A 22,392-nucleotide genomic window follows, 5' to 3' on the forward strand; every position below is an offset into this window, starting at 1 on the left:
AAAGTGCTGTGGGACACTGGCTCACAAGTGTCCATTATTGGGGATGAGTGGAAGCAGAGACACTTACCCCATGTTACTGTGAGGCCTGTGGAAGAGTTACTGGAAGAAGGAGGGCTGGATCTGTCCGCAGCAAATGGGACAAAGATTCCATACCAGGGCTGGATTGAAGTGAAGTTTGCACTGTCACAAGATGCTGTTGCTGGGATGAGTGATGAACCAGTAGTTGTTCCCATCTTAGTTGCCTCTACAGATCTGGAACGTCCTATTATTGGATTTAATGTAATTGAGGAGCTGGCTTTGGCAAATGAGGGTCTTGGAAGCTGTTTTCCTTCTGGTCACATGGTAAGGAGATTTTGTTCAGCACTTGATGTTGGTCAGGAAACTGCGAGGGCTGTTCTAACTGTTTTACAGAAGCCGTCACCTGCAAACAACCCCCACATTGCTCGTCTGGGAAGAATGCCAGTTACTGTCCCAAAGAGGAACGTCATCCAAGTGCAATGCAACTATCTACAGCAAGGGTTGCTCTGTGGAACTCACGTCGTGTTGGAGCCTAACCCGGAGACACCGTGGCCCACAGGACTCAAAGTAAGAGAACAGCTCATTCAACATCAAGAGAATACAAGGATTAAGGTAACTGTTGAAAATACAACAGACAGTGATATTAAACTTTGTGGCCGCACAACGCTTGGCTGGTTACACAGTGTTGATGCTGTTTATCCACTAGAGCCCAAGTCACCAGAGGGCAGTGCCACATCCTCACCGGAGCAGCCCAGTCAAGCACCACAGAGGGAGCCCTGGGTCCCGCCTGTAGATCTGAGTCACCTCTCGGCAGAGCAGCAGCACAGAGTTCGTCAGATGCTGATGGAGGAGGGTGACGTGTTTGCCAGAGATGAGTGGGATGCTGGTTGTGTCACTGGTTTGCAAATGGACATTAATTTGAAAGACTCTGTTCCTGTCCAGAGAACATACAATGCCATACCCCGACACCTGTATCAGGAAGTCAAGGCTCACATTCAGGATTTGTTGAGTAGAGGTTGGGTTCAAAAGTCCTATTCCTCTTACTCTTCACCGGTAGTCTGCGTCAGGAAAAAGGACGGCACTCTCCGGTTATGCATTGATTACAGGCTGCTGAATGAGAAGACCTGGCCAGACCGTCATCCCATCCCCAGGATCCAAGAAATCCTGGAAAACTTGGGTGGAAACTCCTGGTTCACCGTCCTGGACCAGGGCAAAGCATACCACCAAGGCTTCATGAGCGAGAAGAGCAGACCATACACAGCCTTTATTACACCATGGGGACTCTATGAGTGGACCAGGATCCCATTTGGCCTCTCAAATGCCCCGGCTGCTTTTCAACGCCACATGGAGGGATGCCTGGGAGATCTGAGGGATGAAGTCTGTGTGCCCTATCTGGATGATGTCCTTGTTTTCAGCCGCACATTTGACCAACATGTGGAAAACGTCAGACAAGTCCTGCGGCGACAGAGAGCCTGTGGGATGAAGCTGAGAGCCGAAAAATGTGAGTTGTTTAAGCCACAAGTAACGTATGTTGGTCGTGTGATCTCTGCAGAAGGATACAGGATGAACCCAAGAGAGGTGGAGGCAGTAAAGGCGCTCACGTACCAGACCCCAGCTACAGTGAGAGAGGTGAGGAAGCTCCTGGGATTCTTGAGCTACTACAGAGCTTACATCCAGGACTTCTCCAGGACTGCAAAGCCACTGTATGAGCTGCTTGCAAAGCCCAAAGGTGAGCCAAAACACTGCCACAAAAAGGGGACAAAACATTCAGGTGCTCAGCTCCCACCCTCCTCTCCGGTTCAGTGGACAGAAATACACAGAGCAGTTTTAGAGACGCTTGTGAACCAACTTACAAATCCACCTGTTATGGCATATCCAGACCTCGAGCAGCCTTTCATTCTCCATGTTGACGCCTCAGAGCAAGGGCTCGGTGCTGTGCTGTACCAGCGACAAGATGGCGCACTGAGAGTGATTGGCTACGGATCCAGAACCCTGACGCCTGCAGAGAAGAACTACAAGCTGCACTCAGGAAAACTGGAATTCCTCGCACTGAAATGGGCCATCACAGAGCGTTTCCGTGACTACCTGTTCCACGCGCCACACTTCACAGTCTACAGTGACAATAACCCACTCACTTACGTTACCAAGTCGGCAAAACTCAACGCCACGGGTCACCGCTGGGTTGCAGAGCTGGCAGACTATAGATTTACACTCAAGTACAGACCTGGAACAGCTAACACAGATGCTGACTTTCTCTCTCGCAGACCTAAGCCCATCAAAACCATCATGCAGGAGTGCACGGAAGAGTGTGAGCCGGAGGTCATGGACAGCATCTGTAAAGCAGTCAAAAGCAGCCAAACAGGTGAGATCAACTGGATTTCTGCTGTCACCTGTAATGTGGATGTCCTACCACCAGATGGCAGTGCTGTACCACCCCTTCAGCCCTTCTCCATCCAAGACATCCAGGCCCAGCAGAATGCAGATCCAGCCATCCAGAGGGTCTCCAACCTGAAAAGAGAAAACACTTACCTGAAGTACAGAGACAAAGCTGCAGAGAGTGAGCAAGTCAGAGTTCTCCTGAGAGAATGGCCAAAGCTGCAGCTGGGTGAAGATGGACTCCTGTGGAGGAAGACCAACAACAGGCTGCAACTGGTGGTGCCAGAGCCCTTGAAGCCCCTGGTGTACAAGTACCTCCATGAGGAGATGGGACACTTGGGTGCTGACCGGATGGTGGCCCTGGCCCGAGAGCGCTTCTTTTGGCCAAAAATGAGGCAGGAGATGGAGCACTATGTCACACGTGTCTGCAGCTGCATCAAAAACAAAAGGCCCAACAGAGTCACAAGGACACCACTTCAAAGCATTGAAACTTCTGCACCATTCGAGATGGTCTCAATAGACTTTTTACATCTGGAGAAAAGCAACGGAGGGGAAGAGTATATCCTGGTTTTAGTGGACCATTTCACTAAATACGCTCAGGCCTACGCAACCAAAGACAAGGCTGGGAAAACTGCTGCCAGAAAGCTGTTTGACGAATTTATCCCACGCTTTGGGTTTCCATCCAGGATCCACCACGACCAAGGGAGAGAGTTTGAGAACCAGCTGTTTCGGAAGCTCCAGGAATATGGTGGTATTCAACACTCTCGCACTACACCTTACCACCCCCAAGCTAACCCTGCCGAACGTTTTAACAGGACTCTGTTGAGTATGCTGCGGACACTGGAGGAGACACAAAAGGCCAGATGGAAGGAGCACCTCAACAAAGTAGTTCATGCCTACAACTCCACCATCCACGAGGCGACAGGGTACTCTCCTTTCTTCTTGCTTTTTGGACGTGAACCAACCCTCCCAGTTGACCTCTTGTTTCCCAAGAAGCTCGGTGACGCAGAGAAACAGACCCCTGCTGGCTATGCGGAGAAGTGGAGAGAGGCAATGCAGGAAGCCTATGCCATTGCCCTGACGAACATGAGGAAGTCTGCAAAAAAGGGCCAAGATTATTACAATCAGCGCGCCTGGAGCTCCACGCTGAACCCGGGTGACCATGTATTGGTGAGAAATCTCACGCCTCGAGGTGGTCCGGGGAAGCTCCGCAGTCACTGGGAGGACACTGTCCATGTGGTGAGGGAGAGCAAAGGCCCTGGAAGCCCTGTCTATGTGGTTGAGCCTCTGAATGCTGTAGGGAGAAGACGTGTGCTGCACAGAAACTTGCTCTTACCTTGTCCTTACCTGGTTGAACCAGCGCCTGTCGTCCCCAACCCTAAAAGGAGAAGCAGGAGAACCAGAACGTCGCCAGGAAGAGGGACAAGTGTTAAGTGCAACACCCAGCCTGCAGGTACAGAGAGCTCTAGTGAGGAAGACTACCATCTCGTCCTGCCACCCCAACCCGCTCTTCAGCCGCTCAATCCAACTGCCAGAGAGTTCCAACCTAGAGTCCCCACTCCAAGACAGCCGGAACAGGGAGCTGCACCTGCTGAGGAGAGAGCTGAAGGGGTGATCCTGATCCCAGAGGTTGACCCTGAGCCGGAGCCAGAGCCAGTGCGGGAAGCGGATTCATCTGAGCGAGAGGCATCCTCCTCAGACTCCTCGGAGGGATCTGCAAGACCTGTCAGAACTAGACGGCCCAGGCGCTTGTACACCTACGACCAGCTTGGTGAGCCCACGGTCCGGGAAGTGCAGACCTGTCCTGTCGGTGTGTCCAAACCAGCGAGGGTCCGAGACGGCTTCTTCAGCACCTCGGCCAACCTATATCCTTTTAATTCCCAGTCGTAATGCAGTAGTAACATGCACTTGATGTACCTGCTAATTGAGTTGCACTTTGCACTTTGCACTTTAAAGTATGTGGCTTGTGTGCAATAGAGATATGTGCAATAGTAGTAAATGTACTTTAATTATTGTTTAAGTAGTACGTGCTATTAAGTTGGTTTGCTATGCTGCTACAAAATCTTGGGTAGAAGGTATTTTCCTTGAGTCACTTCTGAAGATTCTGGGGCCCACCAATGCTTCAACGGACTATCTACCCAAATACGGAAATGGACCTTTAAACCTGCGCGTACCGCCGTGCCAAAGGACTCTTGGATGACGGACACTATTCATTTAGCCTGGACTCTTTTGTGAAGTATTGTTGTGGTTCAAATTGTTTATTTACTACAATTTATGGTTTAAGTCAAGTAAGACCCCCCAGTAGGATTAAGGGAATGTTGGTTTAACATTATTTTTAGTGGGGGAGGGTGTTGTCAGCCCATTTTCGACAAAGTATTTAAGCGCTTTCTTATTGTTGGTAAATGGTTCACTGTAAATAACAGTATTTATTATTATTTTCGCTAAATTACACACTGTCTTTTATTAATTGAAACCGGAAGCGCGTCCATCACGTGACCTGTTTATGCTAGTTTAAAAGAGCTAGGCCCACAGCCTCAGTCCAGAAGCTGTGGCGCAGTAGTCGGGCCGTGGCCTAAGCCTTGTCACATCTGGGACGTGTAAGTGTCGTTTTATCTGTTTGTCCATTTTTACTTAATCCATAGTATGCTAAACTATTTTATCCTTTATTCACAGGGGACCTATGTTTACCCTTTTCTTTTCTGTACTATTTGAGCTCGAAATAAACTCTGAAAAGCCAACTGATTCTCCCTGGTGATTTCGAGGGGGCAACACTTGCATTTTGTTAATTTAATTTTTTGGTTTAGCTGACTATTCTATCAGAAAGCAGAGGAAGTCCCACATTTAGTGTAGCAGTAGCTAAAACTGGTGCTTGTGTTTAAAGTTGAGTTGTGAATCCAGTTTCTGACTCTGCCTTAAAACTATCGGCATGATTTTTACACCTTTATCATCAGAGTTTTAATAAGAGTTTCACTTATTAAACAATACTGTCTTGGGTACAATTATTTTGAATTGAAATTGCAATGCTCAATGAGTAAATCTATAAGTGATAATAAGGAATTTTGATTGCCCTCTGGTAATAGTTTATATAGTCCACACTTTTTTTGACCACTCTCTTACCGCTGGTTATAAGTAGAGTGTGTATTATCATGTAAGGTAGGAACTTCATTTCTATAATGTCCAACCCACTGCCCATTTATTTACTCAAAGATCCTCGTTTGTTGTTATATTAATGAGCTCCGGTGAACAAATTGAGAAAAAAAAAGACCAAGTTTCACCACTCAACACGGTGTTTAATGCAGAAAATGTGCCTGGTATTGTTGCCATAAGTATACCTGATCAGATTGAGATAAAGCATGTGGGTGATCCGTCATTGTGGTTTGTGGGTTATTCTCTGCTATTTTTCAGTGGGGCATTCCTCGGTGTCAGAAAGTCTCCTCTAATTACATTTTGCCTGGAGCTTTGCAATACAAAGCCGTTTCACCTTTAGCACTGCATGGAGATTGTTCCTTGATTTCTAGACTAGTCTGCACAGGACCAGGCTCATCTTTAAACAAACTCGTCTGGCAAAGGTCCCCAAAGTGATGGTTGGTCAGTCTGTGGGATGACGTATTTTTGCATTAATGCACAATGGGAGGTGAAATATATAATAATTTATTCTGATATATGGAGCTTTGTGTGGTGGGTTCTTGTCACAAGTCTAATAGGAGCATTAAAAAACTGCACATACGGACCTATGTCTGTTGTGTGATGGAGCGAATTTCTTTTTTTCTTTAGAAGAAAGATTTTAAACAGCAGTACTCTTATATGGGTCATTAGCTCTGAATTGGGCTAGCGTTGAGTACACTTACAGGTGTGATAACATGACAAAAGAACATGAGAAAAGAGAGGCAGAACTGGTTTATTATAAAACGCCAACATATGCATGAGTATGAAACTGTGTGCTTGTTAAAAGTATCTCAAAGGTAAAGAATGTTCTTGGTTAAAACAAATGACCTCTGGCAGGTAGTTATGGTCATTCCAGCATCAGGCCAAAGACCATAGGTGATGAGGCCTTTGCCATTAAGGCTTCAAGGTTTAAGACTCCTTTCTGTGGAATTTGTAATATGGCACTGATGAATGCACATAAATGCACATCTGTTTATTTATTACACACATTTTTTGATTTTTAAATGAAACTTTCTCTGAATCTATAACCTCGTTACACAGTGTTCCCCCTTGTTACACATTGTTCTCCCTTATTACACTTTGTACTGCCTTGTTACACTTTGTTCCCCCTTGTTACACTTTGTACTGCCTTGTTACATATTGTTCCCTCTTGTTACACTTTGTACTGCCTTGTTACATATTGTTCCCTCTTGTTACACTTTGTACTGCCTTGTCACACATTGTTCCCCTTGTTACACTTTGTACTGCCTTGTTACATATTGTTCCCTCTTGTTGCACTTTATACTGCCTTGTTACACATTGTTCCCCCTTGTTACACTTTGTACTGCCTTGTCACACATTGTTCCCCCTTGTTACACTTTATACTGCCTTGTTGCATATTGTTCTCCCTTGTTACACATGTAAGAGTACCTGTACTTACATATGAAATTACTTTCTTGCTACCCCGTCCTTACACCTGGAACGTGGGCTGTATTCTATAACGTTACATTATTTGTATTAATATTATATTTCACATAATGATTTCAACTGTCAAAATGTTATTTCTTCAATTGCTAAATAATTTATAAAAAATATCAAATGTGTTTTCTAATGTTACAAAAGCAACAACAAAGGTACTTCATATGTTTTAGCAGACCTGTACCCTGAGGGCCAACAGGAGGGGTCTAGTCTAGTGCATCGGTTCCCCTTTATAAGAAGGAGTGTCTGTCTACAGTCTCTCTGTCTCTCCTCAGAATGACAGACGCCGCAGCTCTAGCTCCCACTGGATCAATCAGATAATCCCACTGCACTTCTCAGCTTTTTCTGCAACTTCTGGACTGAACTTATCCCTGCTGCTGCTGAAGGTTAGAATGGATCATACATGTTTTTTTAAGCATTATATTACAATGTGTACAATTCACTTATTAATAATAATACATTCATTGTGCTTTTATTGCAGACAGAAGAATGCTTCGTTCACTCATGCTGGTGCTGGTAATCTCAGCACTGACCAACACGTGGGGACAGAGTGTTTTTGCAAGTCGCAAAAAATACAAGGCCAGACCTGTTGCTGCTAATCTTCGAGATGATCAAGGTAAAATGCAGCATTTATGTTTTTCCCTGTCCTTAAACATAGTTATTATTATTTGTTTGTTTGTTTGTTTGTTTGTTTGTTTGTTTGGACTAAATAGCAGCAAGTGACACATAGCTCTCATTTCTCACACACTCACATTCATGCAGTTACTTTTTAAATTGTAATTCTTATAAAACATAAGGTCAGTTAATGTGAGATACAAATGATTCACAACTATTTCATTATTGATCTTCCCCAGCTATCCTTGACGAGGACTGTTCTGTGGAGCTGTCCTTTTTGCTGGACAGCTCAGAGAGTGCCAAAGACAATCATGAGCAGGAAAAGCACTTTGCTATAAATGTGGTGGAGTCTCTGCAGGGCATTCAGCTGCAGACTGGTCGGCGTTTGGGCCTGAGAGTGGCTCTGCTCCAGTACAGCAGTCATGTCATCACTGAGCAGACCTTCAGGGATTGGAGAGGCGCAGACAACTTCAAAACCCGCATCGCTCCTATTGTTTACATTGGCCACGGCACATACACCACTTACGCAATTACGAACATGACCACTCTCTACCTGGAAGAGTCCACTCTTGGGAGCATCAAAATAGCTGTGCTGCTTACAGACGGCGTGTCCCATCCAAGAAATCCCGACATTTTCTCTGCTATTGCTGATGCAAAGAACCAAGGAATCAAGTTCTTCACTGTGGGCATCACACGAAGCGCCCGAGAGCCTGCCAATGTTGAACGGCTCCGCCTCCTCGCCAGCTCCCCTACCTCCCACTTCCTCCACAATTTACAGGATGAGGACATTGTGAAAAAAGTTGTCTCTGAAATTGTGAGTAAAATGCCCCATCTTTCAGCACACAAGAACCAACTGTCCTTTGCTCTGAGCTTGGCATGCCCTCTGACACACGCTGAGCCAGGAAAAGCACTGCAACAATAAAAGTCAATGAGCTCACTTTTAGACTTGCAAGTTTTATCATTTTGAGTGATTTATGATTTGGAGTTCAGTTGCCATGAGATTTGTCTTGTGGCACAAACGATACAACAAACTGCTTAAAACAAAGAAGGACCAACTGATACATTCAGAAAAAAAACAACTAATTGATATTAACTGGGATAAATCGTAAATGTTGCATGTTAAATTACAGGTTGAGATAATACCTATGTTCTTTTCAGCCCCTGTGATGCTAAATGTTGAGCTTTGGGGCCCCCCTAGTGGATGTGGGGCACTGTGTCTGCGCCCAGTCTGTTTATATTTATGAACGGCTCTGATTCTTCATAAGTTCAATTATTCCTAGAGATACAGAATGTAATAAATTTTGTAATCAGGTTTCTACTTTATTTTATGTAAACATATTTTAATAATTTGCTCATGCCTTTGTTTTGTTTTTCTTCAGACAGACCTGGCCGATGAAGGGGTATGTACTCCTCAATTTTCCTTGTATCTTACACTGACGGTATAAAATTATAACTTCTTAAACATTCTTTGTTAGTGCCCTCTGGCTCAACGATGCTCGTGTGAGAAAGGAGAGAGGGGAGGCCAAGGCCCTGCGGTAACGTATTACTATTATTAAACTTCTCCAAATATCCTCTAACCATATTCTTTTTCTCTTTGAACTATCCACTGCTGTCAGAAGTGGGGCTCCCCGAATGGGATTGGACATGGTTATAATATTTTGAAAGTGATAATTTTCCGTGTTGAAGACATAATTGCCAACTATTCTGTGCTTCTGCAGAGATAGCTTGTGGGTACTTTGTGGATAGGTGGTCCTGAACTACATTTCAGCTGTAAACCTATAACCACTTCCTTTTCTACACATTACTGTCTGCATTTTCCATGTAAAATAACATGCTCTCTTTGGAAATTTGAGGCAGATAGTTCACACAAATGTTACCTTCACATAGTTATGCACTGGGTTTGCTAAGTCTATTGATACCCCTCCTAAGTTATGTTAAAGTCAGATGTTGAAATTGTTCATTACTATTTTATTACAAGTCTATTCTCTGGCTCATATAGAGGCTGTAACTTTCTGCATCATGGAAAATTAATGGAATTCACAGTAAATTTGTACTTTTATTAATATTTAAAAGCAGCAAATATTAAATTAGTCTGCAGTTGGTGTACAGCATAGATGTGACCGTGTCACTGTAAAAGATTAGTTTTCTTTTTATTATGTATTTTTGTAGGCTAATCAGTGTAGAATTTTGTTGATTTTATTCCACTGGTTCAACCTGATTTGAGTATCTGCTGCTACATAATAAAACAGAAATGATCAGTTCAATTACTAAATCAGATATCACTGTTTTTAAAAGAAATGTTCAAAACCATATTGGATTTTTGTTAATGTACTCTACAGATTATACCAGCAAAACTAAAGTAGAAGGCTTAATATTTTTAATTGGACTAAAAGAAATCAGAATCAGAATTCACAACAGAGTCGGTGGATTCACACGTGTCAGTCACATACAAACAGTCAAACAATGCAACATTACAAGATGACAGATTTAGGTACAGGTTATTTAGTTATTAAAAACACTAATTGAAGATTACAAGCATAAGTGTAACTAAAAGTGGTCTGAGCCCACACTGTATATGAACAAATGCCTATTTGCTGTGAATAACTGACAGCTCAGGCAGTCTGCAGGTTTTTAGGGATGGAGATAATAGTGGGGCTGACAGACAACTGGATGACAATTGACCAGGTGCTCTTTGCAAAGATTCCACAGATTCTTACTCCCAGACTGAGAGCCTTTTTAATAGCACTTTTTTAGTTTGAAACCGGTGTTTTTGATGGATCTTGACTGACAAACATTGTCCAGGTGCGACTCCTAACAATGACCCTTAACCCCGCGAACAAGATGGCTCATGCCATTGCATCCATTGCACAGATTCAAGCATTTGTAAAGTCCTTTTTTAATGATGAGACACTCATTTATGTATTTAGTGTAATGAATTAATGAATGTAAATATCTCCGTGATTAATTGTAGAGGGCGTGACCGTGCACATTCTTAGAAACAATCCCAGAGGCAAAATGTTTAACCCTGATTTTGTTTCCTTTTCCAGGGAAAGAAAGGTCGCCCCGGAGAAGACGGAGCCGTAGGGGCAAAAGGCCAAAAGGTGTGCACATTTTGCTGACTTATGTTTTTAGCCCGTAGCATTTTCCAGCATTGCGTCATTGATGTGTTACTTTAAAACATGGGGCTTTTGTTTAATAATGATAAAGGTCGACTCTGAAAACAAATGATTATACTGACTTATTGCTTTAGGGCGAAGCTGGATTGAGTGGACTTCCTGGACGAGAAGGTGTAGAGGTAAAAGCCCTGTTGCTGTGCAGTAAACTATGCTGGTAAGTTGAAGTTTACCTGTACAACTGAATTTGAATCTCATGTTTGTGTGCAGGGTAAGCCAGGATACAAAGGAGAGAAGGTACAGCAGTCTGTCGCTTGAATGAATCCATAATGTGTTCAGTATTGATTAGGAAGTCATTTTTCAGGGTGAGAGGGGCGAATGTGGCACTCCTGGAATCAAAGGTGACAAGGTACTGATTTTAAATTCACTACACATCCACATTTGGAGGCTAAATTAAAAAAAAATTAAAGGTTGTCACAGATGTTCTTGATACGTGGTTTTTGACTTAGGGTCCTGAAGGGCCTGTTGGAGGAAGAGGAACGAGGGGTCTGCAGGTTAGCTCCGAATGTCAGATTACCGGTCATGTAAAATTTGTACTCTGACCCATTTGTACGCTGATTGTGTTGAGTGTCTCTTTATTATTTATGATTTATTGCCACTGTGCAGGGTTTACCTGGACCACATGGTGATATAGGACCGGAGGGGCCTCAGGGGAAACAGGTCGGTTTATCCCACGGTGTTCCTGGGCACAGTTTACTGTTGTATCATTAGTTTAAACAAGAGCTTTATTTCTCTGTATTTACGGTGTTGTATAAGGGCTTGTTGGTTTAGTCATGGGCCGCGGTGTGAACATTTGGCATTGAGCCATGTTCTCCCCTATAATTACAGTGACACTACTGAAAAGGTGCATGAACAGAAACGATGTTTCTCTAATGTATCCTGTTTCTAAATACAGCCCACATACTCCCTCCAGCATTGTCAGCTTACCCTGAGAGCAGTGCACTTAATCGCATACATGGAAAATGTCTGCACTGTGTAGCCCTGTGCAAACATGCAGAGGGCAGTTGTGCAAAAGCCCTGGTGGTCTTCATTCATTCATCATCATTTATCACTATATGTAGCTGTTCTCCATAACGATGTGGACAGTTCTGTTTTCGACTGGTTTAAGATGTAGCCATCAGTTCCTGTACCCAGATAGATTTACTTAAATTGATTTTTTAAAGTAAAAATAATAAAAGTAAAGTCATTTTTTTTTCTACTCTTTTGCTGCTTTTGTAGGGCGAACGTGGTCCATCTGGCCCTCCTGGGATTCAAGGGGAGACCGGCATTGGACTTCCTGGGCCAAAGGTGATTTAAGTTGTTCAACAAATTGTTTATGATTATCTATTGTTTTTTAAATCTACTCCGTCTCTTAATCAACAGGGCGATATGGGATTTACAGGCCGTCCAGGTCCTCATGGCCCTCCTGGAGTGGGTGAGGCGGGTCCACCTGTAAGTAAAGTTTCAGTAACACAATTTCACTTGGATTAAATCTATAATAACTGAACCGTGTAAATGCATTTTGAAGGTGACAAATTATTATTTGGTATAACTATTGATGATTACAGGGGCCTCAAGGGCCACAGGGAAGTCAAGGTGAAAGAGGAGCCCAAGGCGAAGGTTTACCTGGATCAAAGGTATGTTTTTTAGTCTCTTTATTGTTTAAACATTAACTATGCTGTCATTGTCAAAATAGCTGTAATCATGGACTGAGTCAAGGATAGTTTTGTGCTTTTCCAGTTCATGGCCTACATCTGTCAAAAGCACATTGCTTTCTGCTCCATTTCACTGACACGTCTCAAGTGTTCATTCAGGTGTTGTTGCTGTATTTTTACCCATGCTGCAACATGTTTCATATAGGCCATGAATGCATTTTCACTCTGCAACTGTTTTTTTTTTTAAACTGCTCAAGAAAGGTGGCTATGACATACTATTTTGACATGTTGGTTTTGAATGTGTAGATGTAGAGCCTGTGCTAAAGTGTGTTGTACAAGACAAGACATTATAACAATTGCAGTTTGGTTTATTGCCTGTTTACTGCTTTTCAGGTCTGAACCTGTGGGCTATATATACTCTGTGTTTTTTGAGAGTTTTATTGAGACCTCAAGACATCTTTATTTGTTAAAGGAAGCTTTCAGAGAGATGTCCTCCAGCAGCTACACACCTGCTCAGCCTGTGTTTGACTCGTATAGCTCCATTGTAAAAAGGATCTTCCTGACAGCAGTGATCCAAACATGCCAACATTTCCTTTAATTTATTATCACACTTGATACATGAAGAATCATGTTTAGATACCACAAAAAGGTTGTCATTGTCTGAGCATTGAATCATTTTGTAACAAGAGCTAACACGTACCTTAATCCATAAAGCTTCAGTGAGAACAATGCCAGTCAGACAGAGCTGACCTACTTTTCTGCCACAGGGTGACAGGGGTCTTCCAGGACCAAGAGGACCCAGAGGTCAGCAAGGTGTTGGACTCAAAGGCGAGAGGGTCAGTGATTAAAGCTGTGTCTTCGCTGCTCCCTGAGCAATGACAATTTCTTAAACAACTGCCTTTATGTGCTCTTTGCTGCAGGGTGAGCTGGGGCCTCCAGGCCCGGCGGGGCCTATTGGTCAAACAGGAGTGGGCATTCAAGGAGAGAAGGTTGGCATATCTACATATTTATGGGGGAAACAAAGTAATCTGTGATAAGATGTAGGGCCCGATCTTGTGTCTCAAAACGCAGACGATAGCGTGACATTTTGCGCTCAGTAGGAGCGCACTTTGTGATCTTGCCACTCCAGACTTAGCGCATTTAAGTGGGTGGAGACACACATTTTCCTCCAACCAGATCGACTCCGTGTCCAGGAGAGTGGTTGTGTGGGAGTGGGGGGTGAACATGTGCTTTTGTTTTGCTTTGCGTTCACGCCAAGCGGCCGATCCGCGCCACAGCGGACGCTGTAGCCCTTTTTCTCTCAAGACGTGAACATCGTTTAGCTCACGATGGGGTAAATAAAGTTTTTAGTTTGACCTGTGAGAGCCTAAGGCTTAAGAAAGAACGCAAGACAGCGCAATGTAAATGAGGAAGTGAATGTAAGCCGTGTTTCCGTCAGTGCAGTCACCTCCCCTATTGACGCCCCCTCACAGTTGGCGGAGGCAAATGGCACATATAGCGCCGCCACTCGGAAAATAATTCGCTAAGAGCCTGCGCCGCCCTGTGCCCCGCCACAAGATCTGGCCCCTGATTTACTGATGTGTTTGTTGTCCAGGGTGTGGAGGGGCCACGAGGACCACCAGGAGTCAGAGGACTTCCAGGAGAAGGACTAACTGGACCAAAGGTTACTGAAAACTCTAATAACCTCATAACATTTTCTATTTTAATTTACAAATTCAATGCTTACAGTCATGAAGATACAATTATGCTATTGCTATCTGCCGTGTAATCAACAAAATAAAAACAACATTGATTTGTTACATGAAAGGTTCATTGGTAAAATACTTTTTACTTAGGGAGACCAAGGTTTACCAGGAGAACAAGGGGCTGTAGGAGACACAGGGATTGGGGAACCCGGTCCAAAGGTACGTAATTCCTGACCCTTCAGTGCTGAAGTTGGTTTTGATTGTGTCATCTCTGTCTAGGATACACACTGTACAAATACTGATGCCGTTTCAGGGAGAACCTGGAGCTGCTGGGTTGGCTGGTTTACCAGGTCTGCCAGGAGAAGAAGGGACCTCAGGACAGAAGGTATCCTGAAGTGCCATTGAAATACTAACTGATAGTAATTACTCTTGACAACCCAGTTTTGTTTTGCTGTTAGGGAGAATCGGGTTCACCAGGTTTAAGGGGACCAGAGGGAGCAGCAGGAGTTGGCATTCAAGGAGAGAAGGTAGTTTTAACAACAAAGACAATATGTATTTCAAATAATACTGATCATGTAATCTGTCACTTCATCATAGGGAGATCAAGGTATGAGGGGCCCCCGTGGGTTACATGGACCTCCTGGGATCTCTGGACCCTCTGGACCAAAGGTGACAGATCACCAAAACAATCAATAACATCCCGTTGTAAATTATTGTTAATGATGACAACAGTTAAAAACTATAGGAAAATTAGACTTGTTGCAATCATTAATAATTGATTATATTCCAGGGTGAGCGTGGGGTGTCAGGCCAGCAAGGTATCCCAGGACCTCCAGGACGATCTGTTACAGGTCCAAAGGTGAGACAAAAAGAACTTTATTATTCTGTATTAACCAAAATGTTTATATTTCCACACAAAGTAAGTGTTGGAGTTTTTTCAGGGAGAAGTGGGCCCTGCCGGTCCACCTGGCCCTATTGGAGAAACAGGGCATGGTCTTCCTGGTCCAAAGGTAGACCATTTGTATCCCGGGATGAGGTACATACTGTATGTAATGGGGTTAAGCATCATCATGTTTTATTCCATTTTCTCAGGGAGACCGTGGGCAAACGGGCTTATCTGGTCCAGTTGGTCCAACAGGTGAAGGTTACCCCGGACCAGTGGTGAGTGTGAACTTAACTGTTAAACAGATGACACTGACTTGCTTTATTTTAATATCTGGACACATTTCCATTATTGTCAGGGTCTTCCAGGCCTAACAGGTTTACCTGGTGAACCAGGACCAGAGGGAATTGGCATACCTGGTCCAAAGGTGAGTCTCAGTCATTGAGGTTTTGTCACTGCTTTCGTAAACTATAGGGTTGTGATACACAAAATTATGTTCTGTGTTTTGAAAGGGCGACATGGGATTTAGAGGACTTCCTGGTTTGCCAGGGGCTCCAGGAGAGGGCACACAAGGACCTCCCGTAAGAGTTATGATGTTTCTTGTAAATTATTTTTACTGCAGATTTACTAATAGCTTTTATTCTGCAATTTAAGGGCATTGTTGGTCGACCTGGCCCCTCTGGTCCAGCTGGACCTGCAGGTCAAGGAATTCAAGGTCCAAAGGTGACAAACTCTTTTTTAAACCAAATATGAAAGATTGTGATAGTGTCATTTAATTCAGTCCAATACCATTCTAGGGAGAACCAGGATCTCAGGGCTTGACTGGGCCAAGAGGACCTGCTGGAGAAGGCTTAGCTGGATCAAAGGTAATGAAATCTAATGTACTAATTAATCTTATATTTAATTATTTATATGGTCATGGTGTTTGCAGGGCGATCGAGGATCACAGGGTGAGAGAGGACTGAAAGGTTTGAAGGGAGAAATGGGAGATGCCGGAATACCTGGTGATCCTGTAAGAAATTTACATACTTTATTAATTGGGTGCATTTGATTGAATAATAATTAAATAATCAATGAATTAATTGCAGGGAAGGTCCGGAATTAAAGGAGAACCAGGACTCACAGTATGTTTCTTCAAATTACTGCCGGATTATGAGTTATATTAATAGTTAAGATTTCTTTTTCTTTTTTCTTTAGAGAGAAGATATTATTAAACTCATCAAAGAAATTTGTGGTAAGACATAAATTAATATACATGAAATAAATGTTGTGACAATGTTACAGTACAAAAGTGTATTTTTTTACTGTCAGGATGTGGAATCAAGTGCAAGGAAAGGCCAATGGAGCTGGTGTTTGTGATTGATAGTTCAGAGAGTGTGGGCCCTGAGAACTTTGAGATCATCAAGGACTTTGTCACGAGGCTAGTCGAACGAACCACAGTTGGAAGAAATGCCACAAGAATTGGTCTGGTCTTGTACAGTTTAGATGTCCACTTGGAGTTCGACTTGGCTCGCTACATGGCAAAACAAGAGGTCAAGCAGGCAATACGTAAAATGCTTTACATGGGAGAAGGCACCTACACAGGCACTGCCATCAGGAAGGCGACTCAGGAAGCTTTCTACAGTGCCAGAACTGGAGTCAGAAAAGTCGCTATTGTCATCACTGATGGCCAGACTGATAAACGAGAGCCGGTCAAACTGGACATGGCTGTGCGGGAAGCCCATGCTGCCAACATTGAGATGTACGCCCTGGGTATTGTCAACTCATCTGATCCTACGCAGGCCGAGTTCCTTCGAGAACTCAACCTGATCGCCTCTGACCCCGACAGCGAACATATGTATCTTATTGATGACTTCAACACTCTGCCAGGTGATAACACTGCATATCTTTAAAGTGTCATGTTCCTAAATATATTGAATCCATATTTATTTATTAATTCTAGCACTGGAGTCCAAACTTGTCAGCCAGTTCTGTGAAGATGAAAATGGTGCATTAATCTACAGTCATGTCGCAAATGGACACTGGAATGGCAAAAATGGGAACGGGTTTGGAGCTAATGGAAACAACGGACATATAGTCCACAACAATAGGTATAACGGTCATGGCAGTAAAAATGGTAACACAGACAAGTTCGAAGAGGAGGTAGACTATGAAAAGTTCATCAGCAGCCGAGGCCGCGGGGACACTTTCTCTCTGCCCATCAGCGCTGACCCTCTACCGATTCAGGTCCCTGCAATACATGTCATCTTGACTTTTTGTACCCATTAAGTGCAGTTTAAAATTTCTAATCTCATGTGTTTTCAGGTGGAAGAGGACGATGAAGGTGAGGATTTGGACTTAGCCCAAGCACAGGGGGTTAACACTGTGGCTGTCGTTACCAAGGCAACATCTCTGAAACCTGTTAAAGAAATTGTGTCATCATCATCATCATCATCATCATCATCATCATCATCAATAAAAATAACTACTTCTTCATCACCTTCATCACCATCATCAGCAACATCCTCTTCAACTCTAAGTTCAGAATCTTCCAATGAAGTTGTAGCTCAAGGTCAGTATCTATACAGTTGGTGCCTAAATAATAGGGGGACAGTGGCTCAGACGGTAGATCTACTGTCAAATCAAGCCCTGGCCTCGGGCTTGACACTTCACCCGCCCTGCCTGTATGAATGTGGTATGAGTGAGTGGCTGGTGGTTGTCAGCGGGGCCGACAGCACATATTGGCAGCCAGCCTTGCTTCCCTCAGTCTACCCCAGGGCAGCTATGGCTACAATGGTAGTTTACCACGACCATGAGAGGAGTGGATGAATTAAGCAAGCGCTATATAAAACACATACTGTACATCACATTGTAATAAACCCAGTTAAATCCTTTTACTAGGCTGCTCAACATGTTATACTTTATTTTCTCAGAATCCCTTGACATTAATCCTCGTTGTCACCTGACCCTGGAACAAGGCAACTGCAGAAATTATACCATTCATTGGTATTATGACAAACAGGCCAACTCCTGTGCACAGTTTTGGTATGGTGGCTGCGGTGGAAATGACAATCGTTTTGAACAAGAACAAGAGTGCAAGAAAACTTGTGTTCTCAAACGTTTAGGTAATGTGATTTAAACAAAGAAGGCATTTGATATTAACTTCACAACTAACATTGGAATGCACTTATTTTTACAGGTTGAATTTGAAGTCACATGAACAATGGACATGACTGTATATCTAAATGTTGATGTATAATGCTTTCAGTTGATGTATAATGCTTTCAACAATATGCACTTTTGTAGTTTATTTTTCTATGCATTTTGAAACGGAAGAATATGCGACATTTCCATGCCATGGCAAACAAAATCATGTAGCCTATGTGTGACATTGTCATCTGTTTCGGTCTTTATTCATCAACATTTTCCATTTACTGACACTTAACATTGTGTTAAATTGTTTATGAATATATTTATAATGAAATGAAAGCTCTGATGTGAAAATATAAGTCTGATGAGTATAACTAGCAGCTCTCTGCACTGATTTTATTTTTATTTTTACCAGTTTTCCCTTGGCGTGTAATACATGTTTTTTATAAAAATAAAACATTAAATAAGTCTGATGTCAACGTTTCGGTTTCTTCTACACCGTTTAAAAGTTAAAGTAACAATTTATATCATGTCATTTCTATTAAATTAACCATTGCATGAGCGCGTTCACATGCCGCAGTGTTTTGTCCCTCTCGCTTGCCGTCTGTTTCCATAGTGACTGTGACGCTAGCTCGGCTTTTGCAGATTAGCAGCGCGAACCATAGCATTTGGTTTCCGCGATTTGTTGACTAAAGAGAAAAACAAAAGCTCACAACTATGTCGTCAGTCCTAGATGCACTCTGGGAGGACAGGGATGTTAGGTTTGATATAACAGCACAGTAAGTCAACAAATCCTAACATTAGGTGTCTATTGGACAAGCTAATAATCGTTTATGCTAACCTAAGATGTTACATAGTACCATTAAAACGAAGTTAAATGATGGATGAAGTGTTTCATTTGTAAATTGCATTTTTTTTCTTAAAGCATTCTGCGTGTTATGTGGACGTTTGCATAATAAACCATTTGTGAAATCAAAAGGTGTTTGCTTGATTTTCTCTTTTACAGACAGATGAAAACCCGCCCAGGAGAAGTAATGATAGATTGCCTGGACTCCATCGAAGACACCAAAGGCAACAACGGGGATCGAGGTGCATTAGCTAATAGTCAACATGAGCAACTTAAGGCTTTATTATGATTATTATTATTATTATGCAGATACAGATGGGCCTATTACTTGATCCTTATTCTTGCAGGTCGACTGTTAGTGACAAATTTGAGAATCATCTGGCATTCCCTGGCTCTACCAAGAGTCAACTTGTGTATGTATTTCACATTTGACCTTATTTAAGTTGTTATTACTAAAGCGGAAAAAGAAAAAAGTCCGCACAACTAAGTAGCTCCCAGAAAAGTTATTTAATGATGACTTACACCGTGTAACGTTTCGGGCCTGAGCCCTTCCTCAGACATGAGAGACATTTTTTCTTCTTTAACGTTATTACTAAAGCGCTCATTACAATCATTATTATGTCAGTAATTAATTGTGTGGATCATTTTGCAGCTGTGGGTTACAACTCCATCATAAACATTACAACACGGACCGCAAACTCTGTAAGGCCAATTTGTTACTTTAATTTAAAAATGTATTCATTTATTTATTATTTATCTGTGCTGTTTGCATACAAGTCAAAGTGAAAGATTGTTTACTTTGTTTTTAGAAATTACGAGGTCAGACCGAAGCTTTGTATATTTTGACAAAGTCAAACAACACAAGATTTGAGTTTATATTCACAAATGTGGTCCCTGGTAGCCCACGTCTTTTCACTTCTGTCATTGCAGTGCACAGGTAAAGCGGAGCAGTGCTAAAGGCAAACTACACGGAAGACAACTAAAATTGAAGATGTTTTTTATTTCAGGGCATATGAGACGTCTAAAATGTACAGAGACTTGAAACTGCGAGCTGCTCTTATTCAAAACAAGCAGTTGAGGCTTCTGCCTCGTGAGCAAGTGTATGACAAAATCAATGGAGTCTGGAATCTGTCCTGTGACCAGGTAATGCACACGATATAAACCATGCAGGACCTTAACATGAAAGGAAGAGAAAATGTTTGTTGTAAACACAAATGATTTGTTATGTAATTTGCCTTTTTTTTTTAGGGAAATCTTGGAACATTTTTCATTACCAATGTTCGTATTGTCTGGCATGCAAACATGAACGAGAGTTTTAACGTCAGCATCCCATATCTGCAGATTGTAAGATTATTATTATTATTTTTTTTTTACATTTTTTTATCTTTCTAGAAGCAAACAAATTGTCAAGATGTCGCAATTCATAATATGTGTCTCTTTCTTCAGTGGTCTATCAGAATAAGAGACTCTAAGTTTGGTCTGGCTCTAGTGATTGAGAGTTCAAGACAGGCAAGTGTTAAACATTACTACTGAGATCTATCTGATTTTGGTTATACTTAACTAACACTAATCATTGGTTTTAGAGCGGCGGCTACGTGCTTGGCTTTAAAATTGATCCAGTTGAGAAGCTCCAAGATGCTTTAAAAGAGATAAACTCCTTACATAAAGTTTTTTCTGCAAACCCTATTTTTGGGGTCGATTATGAAATGGAAGAGAAGGTAAGCATTAAAATGACAAAATGTTGTGGCTCAGTTTGATTGTTTTGAGTTGCAGATCTAGTTATCACACTGTGTAAAAAACTTTACAGCCCCAGCCATTGGAAAGGCTCACGGTGGAACAGCCTCTTGACGACGTTGAGATTGAGCCTGATGAACAGACCGACGCTTTTGCGGTAAGTCTGCCAGGAGTAAAGCGAAGAGATATAATGAGACTTTATTTTTTTTTATAATACACTGATTAATAATCTCAAGCATCTTTCTTTTTACAGGCTTACTTTGCCGACAGCAACAAGGTACTGTCATATTCCACTACTATTTAAAGCCACACTGCGGAACAATCAAGGTTATATGTCCCTCTGCCACACGAGGAACTAAAACTATCGTCAAACGCTCATACATTATACATGTGTTACGCAGTATGGCTTAAATGTTGTAGCCAAACTTTTTTTTACCTCTAGTTAGAGACCTTTGAAATAGTTGTACTCAAGTATAAGTAAAAGTAGTGTCCCAAATAATTAGAGTGAAAAAGTGCTTCAAGAAAATGTTACTTGAGAACTGAGTAACTGTTATAGCGTAAAAATTTTCTGTAGTGACATAAATTATGAGAAACAAAACATAAAATAAACAAACAACATGTACTTTTATTTGTCATTATGAAGTTTTTGCCAGTAGCTTTTTTTCATTATCTCACCCAAGCTAGAGTACAGCTACTTCATTATAATATCACTCAGAAGAAGTAAAACGTATAGTGTGATAAAACGACATTAAAAAGTATAGTTACTCGAGTACATGTACTGTAACTGAGCACCACCCGCCTCTGGTAAACACAGATCACTAAGATTGTTTCTTATAACGTTTGGTTTCCACAGCAACAAGACCGGGAGCCTGTGTTCTCAGAGGACCTGGGCCTCGCCATTGAGAAGCTGCGGGATGGATTCACACTGCAGGGACTGTGGGAAGTCATGGGCTAAAATAACATTTCTGTAATGTGGGCTGGTAGAACGTGAGCTATAAGTGTTATACATTTTATATTTTCATTCAAGTATTTTGAATTATCTGTATAAGTTTAGAAAGTATACAGTTTGTATAGTTTGTTGTAAATAAATAAATAAATATAATTTTCATGACATATTGTATATATATGAGTGCTCTTTGCTTTCTCTCGGTCCAGTTATGTGGGGCACATCGACTCACTGACTGACTGTATGTCATAAACATAGTGTGGGAGTCACTGAGTGAAGTCAATACTATCTGAGGCAACTTACTATTTGTTTCTTCTTGATCATCATTGTACAATGAGTCAGTTAAATATTTTGGGGATCTTTTAGATTGTGACAATGTTTATTTTTTGGTCAATTTTATGTTTAATAGACTACATGTTAAATTATTATTATTTTATCAAATACTTTCACATTTTTGCCACATTTGGAAATACCACTCACCAAACTTTATTTGCAGACTCAGAACTTGTCAAAAACAGAACAGAATATAAGAACACTGAAACTAGCTGGAAAGCAAAAAGGAAACGTTGCCTGTTTTAATACAGCTTTTGTCATGGAAAGAACATGGGCTATTCCTGGCAACTCGTAGAACAATGTTGTTTTCAATCACTAAGGTGACAAATCTTAGCAGTTGTTCTTACTTTATGACAGCTGTGTGGACTGTCATGGCTCTCAGACTCAGCCAATGTG

General features: G+C 42.1%; 2 protein-coding genes across 2 annotated transcripts; both read left to right on the forward strand.

The window, feature by feature from the left end:
* Positions 1–1,884: 1,884 nt before the first annotated feature.
* Positions 1,885–18,227, forward strand: col28a2a (collagen, type XXVIII, alpha 2a; the record flags this gene model as incomplete). Its single annotated transcript, XM_079562635.1, has 36 exons — positions 1,885–2,234; positions 2,535–2,815; positions 7,872–8,446; positions 9,012–9,032; positions 9,108–9,167; positions 10,680–10,733; positions 10,883–10,927; positions 11,016–11,042; positions 11,110–11,154; positions 11,255–11,299; positions 11,412–11,465; positions 12,024–12,092; positions 12,168–12,236; positions 12,353–12,421; positions 13,207–13,275; positions 13,360–13,428; positions 14,034–14,102; positions 14,275–14,343; positions 14,438–14,509; positions 14,583–14,651; positions 14,722–14,793; positions 14,915–14,983; positions 15,066–15,134; positions 15,217–15,285; positions 15,366–15,434; positions 15,520–15,588; positions 15,662–15,730; positions 15,805–15,873; positions 15,939–16,019; positions 16,096–16,131; positions 16,205–16,241; positions 16,319–16,876; positions 16,950–17,233; positions 17,312–17,558; positions 17,920–18,111; positions 18,186–18,227. 36 exons carry the CDS (start codon positions 1,885–1,887, stop codon positions 18,188–18,190), a joined length of 4,176 nt encoding a protein of 1,391 aa, XP_079418761.1. The 3' UTR covers positions 18,191–18,227.
* A 604-nt stretch (positions 18,228–18,831) lies between these two features.
* Positions 18,832–21,773, forward strand: bbs5 (Bardet-Biedl syndrome 5). Its single transcript, XM_079562722.1, has 12 exons — positions 18,832–18,915; positions 19,143–19,225; positions 19,331–19,396; positions 19,636–19,685; positions 19,793–19,920; positions 19,991–20,126; positions 20,232–20,327; positions 20,430–20,492; positions 20,567–20,701; positions 20,791–20,874; positions 20,971–20,994; positions 21,571–21,773. The coding sequence occupies exons 1-12, from the start codon at positions 18,854–18,856 to the stop codon at positions 21,670–21,672; spliced, it is 1,029 nt and encodes a 342-aa protein (XP_079418848.1). The 5' UTR covers positions 18,832–18,853; the 3' UTR covers positions 21,673–21,773.
* Positions 21,774–22,392: the final 619 nt, after the last annotated feature.

The sequence above is a fragment of the Gobius niger genome, assembly GCF_951799975.1.
Source record: "Gobius niger genome assembly, chromosome: 9".
NCBI lineage: Eukaryota > Metazoa > Chordata > Actinopteri > Gobiiformes > Gobiidae > Gobius > Gobius niger.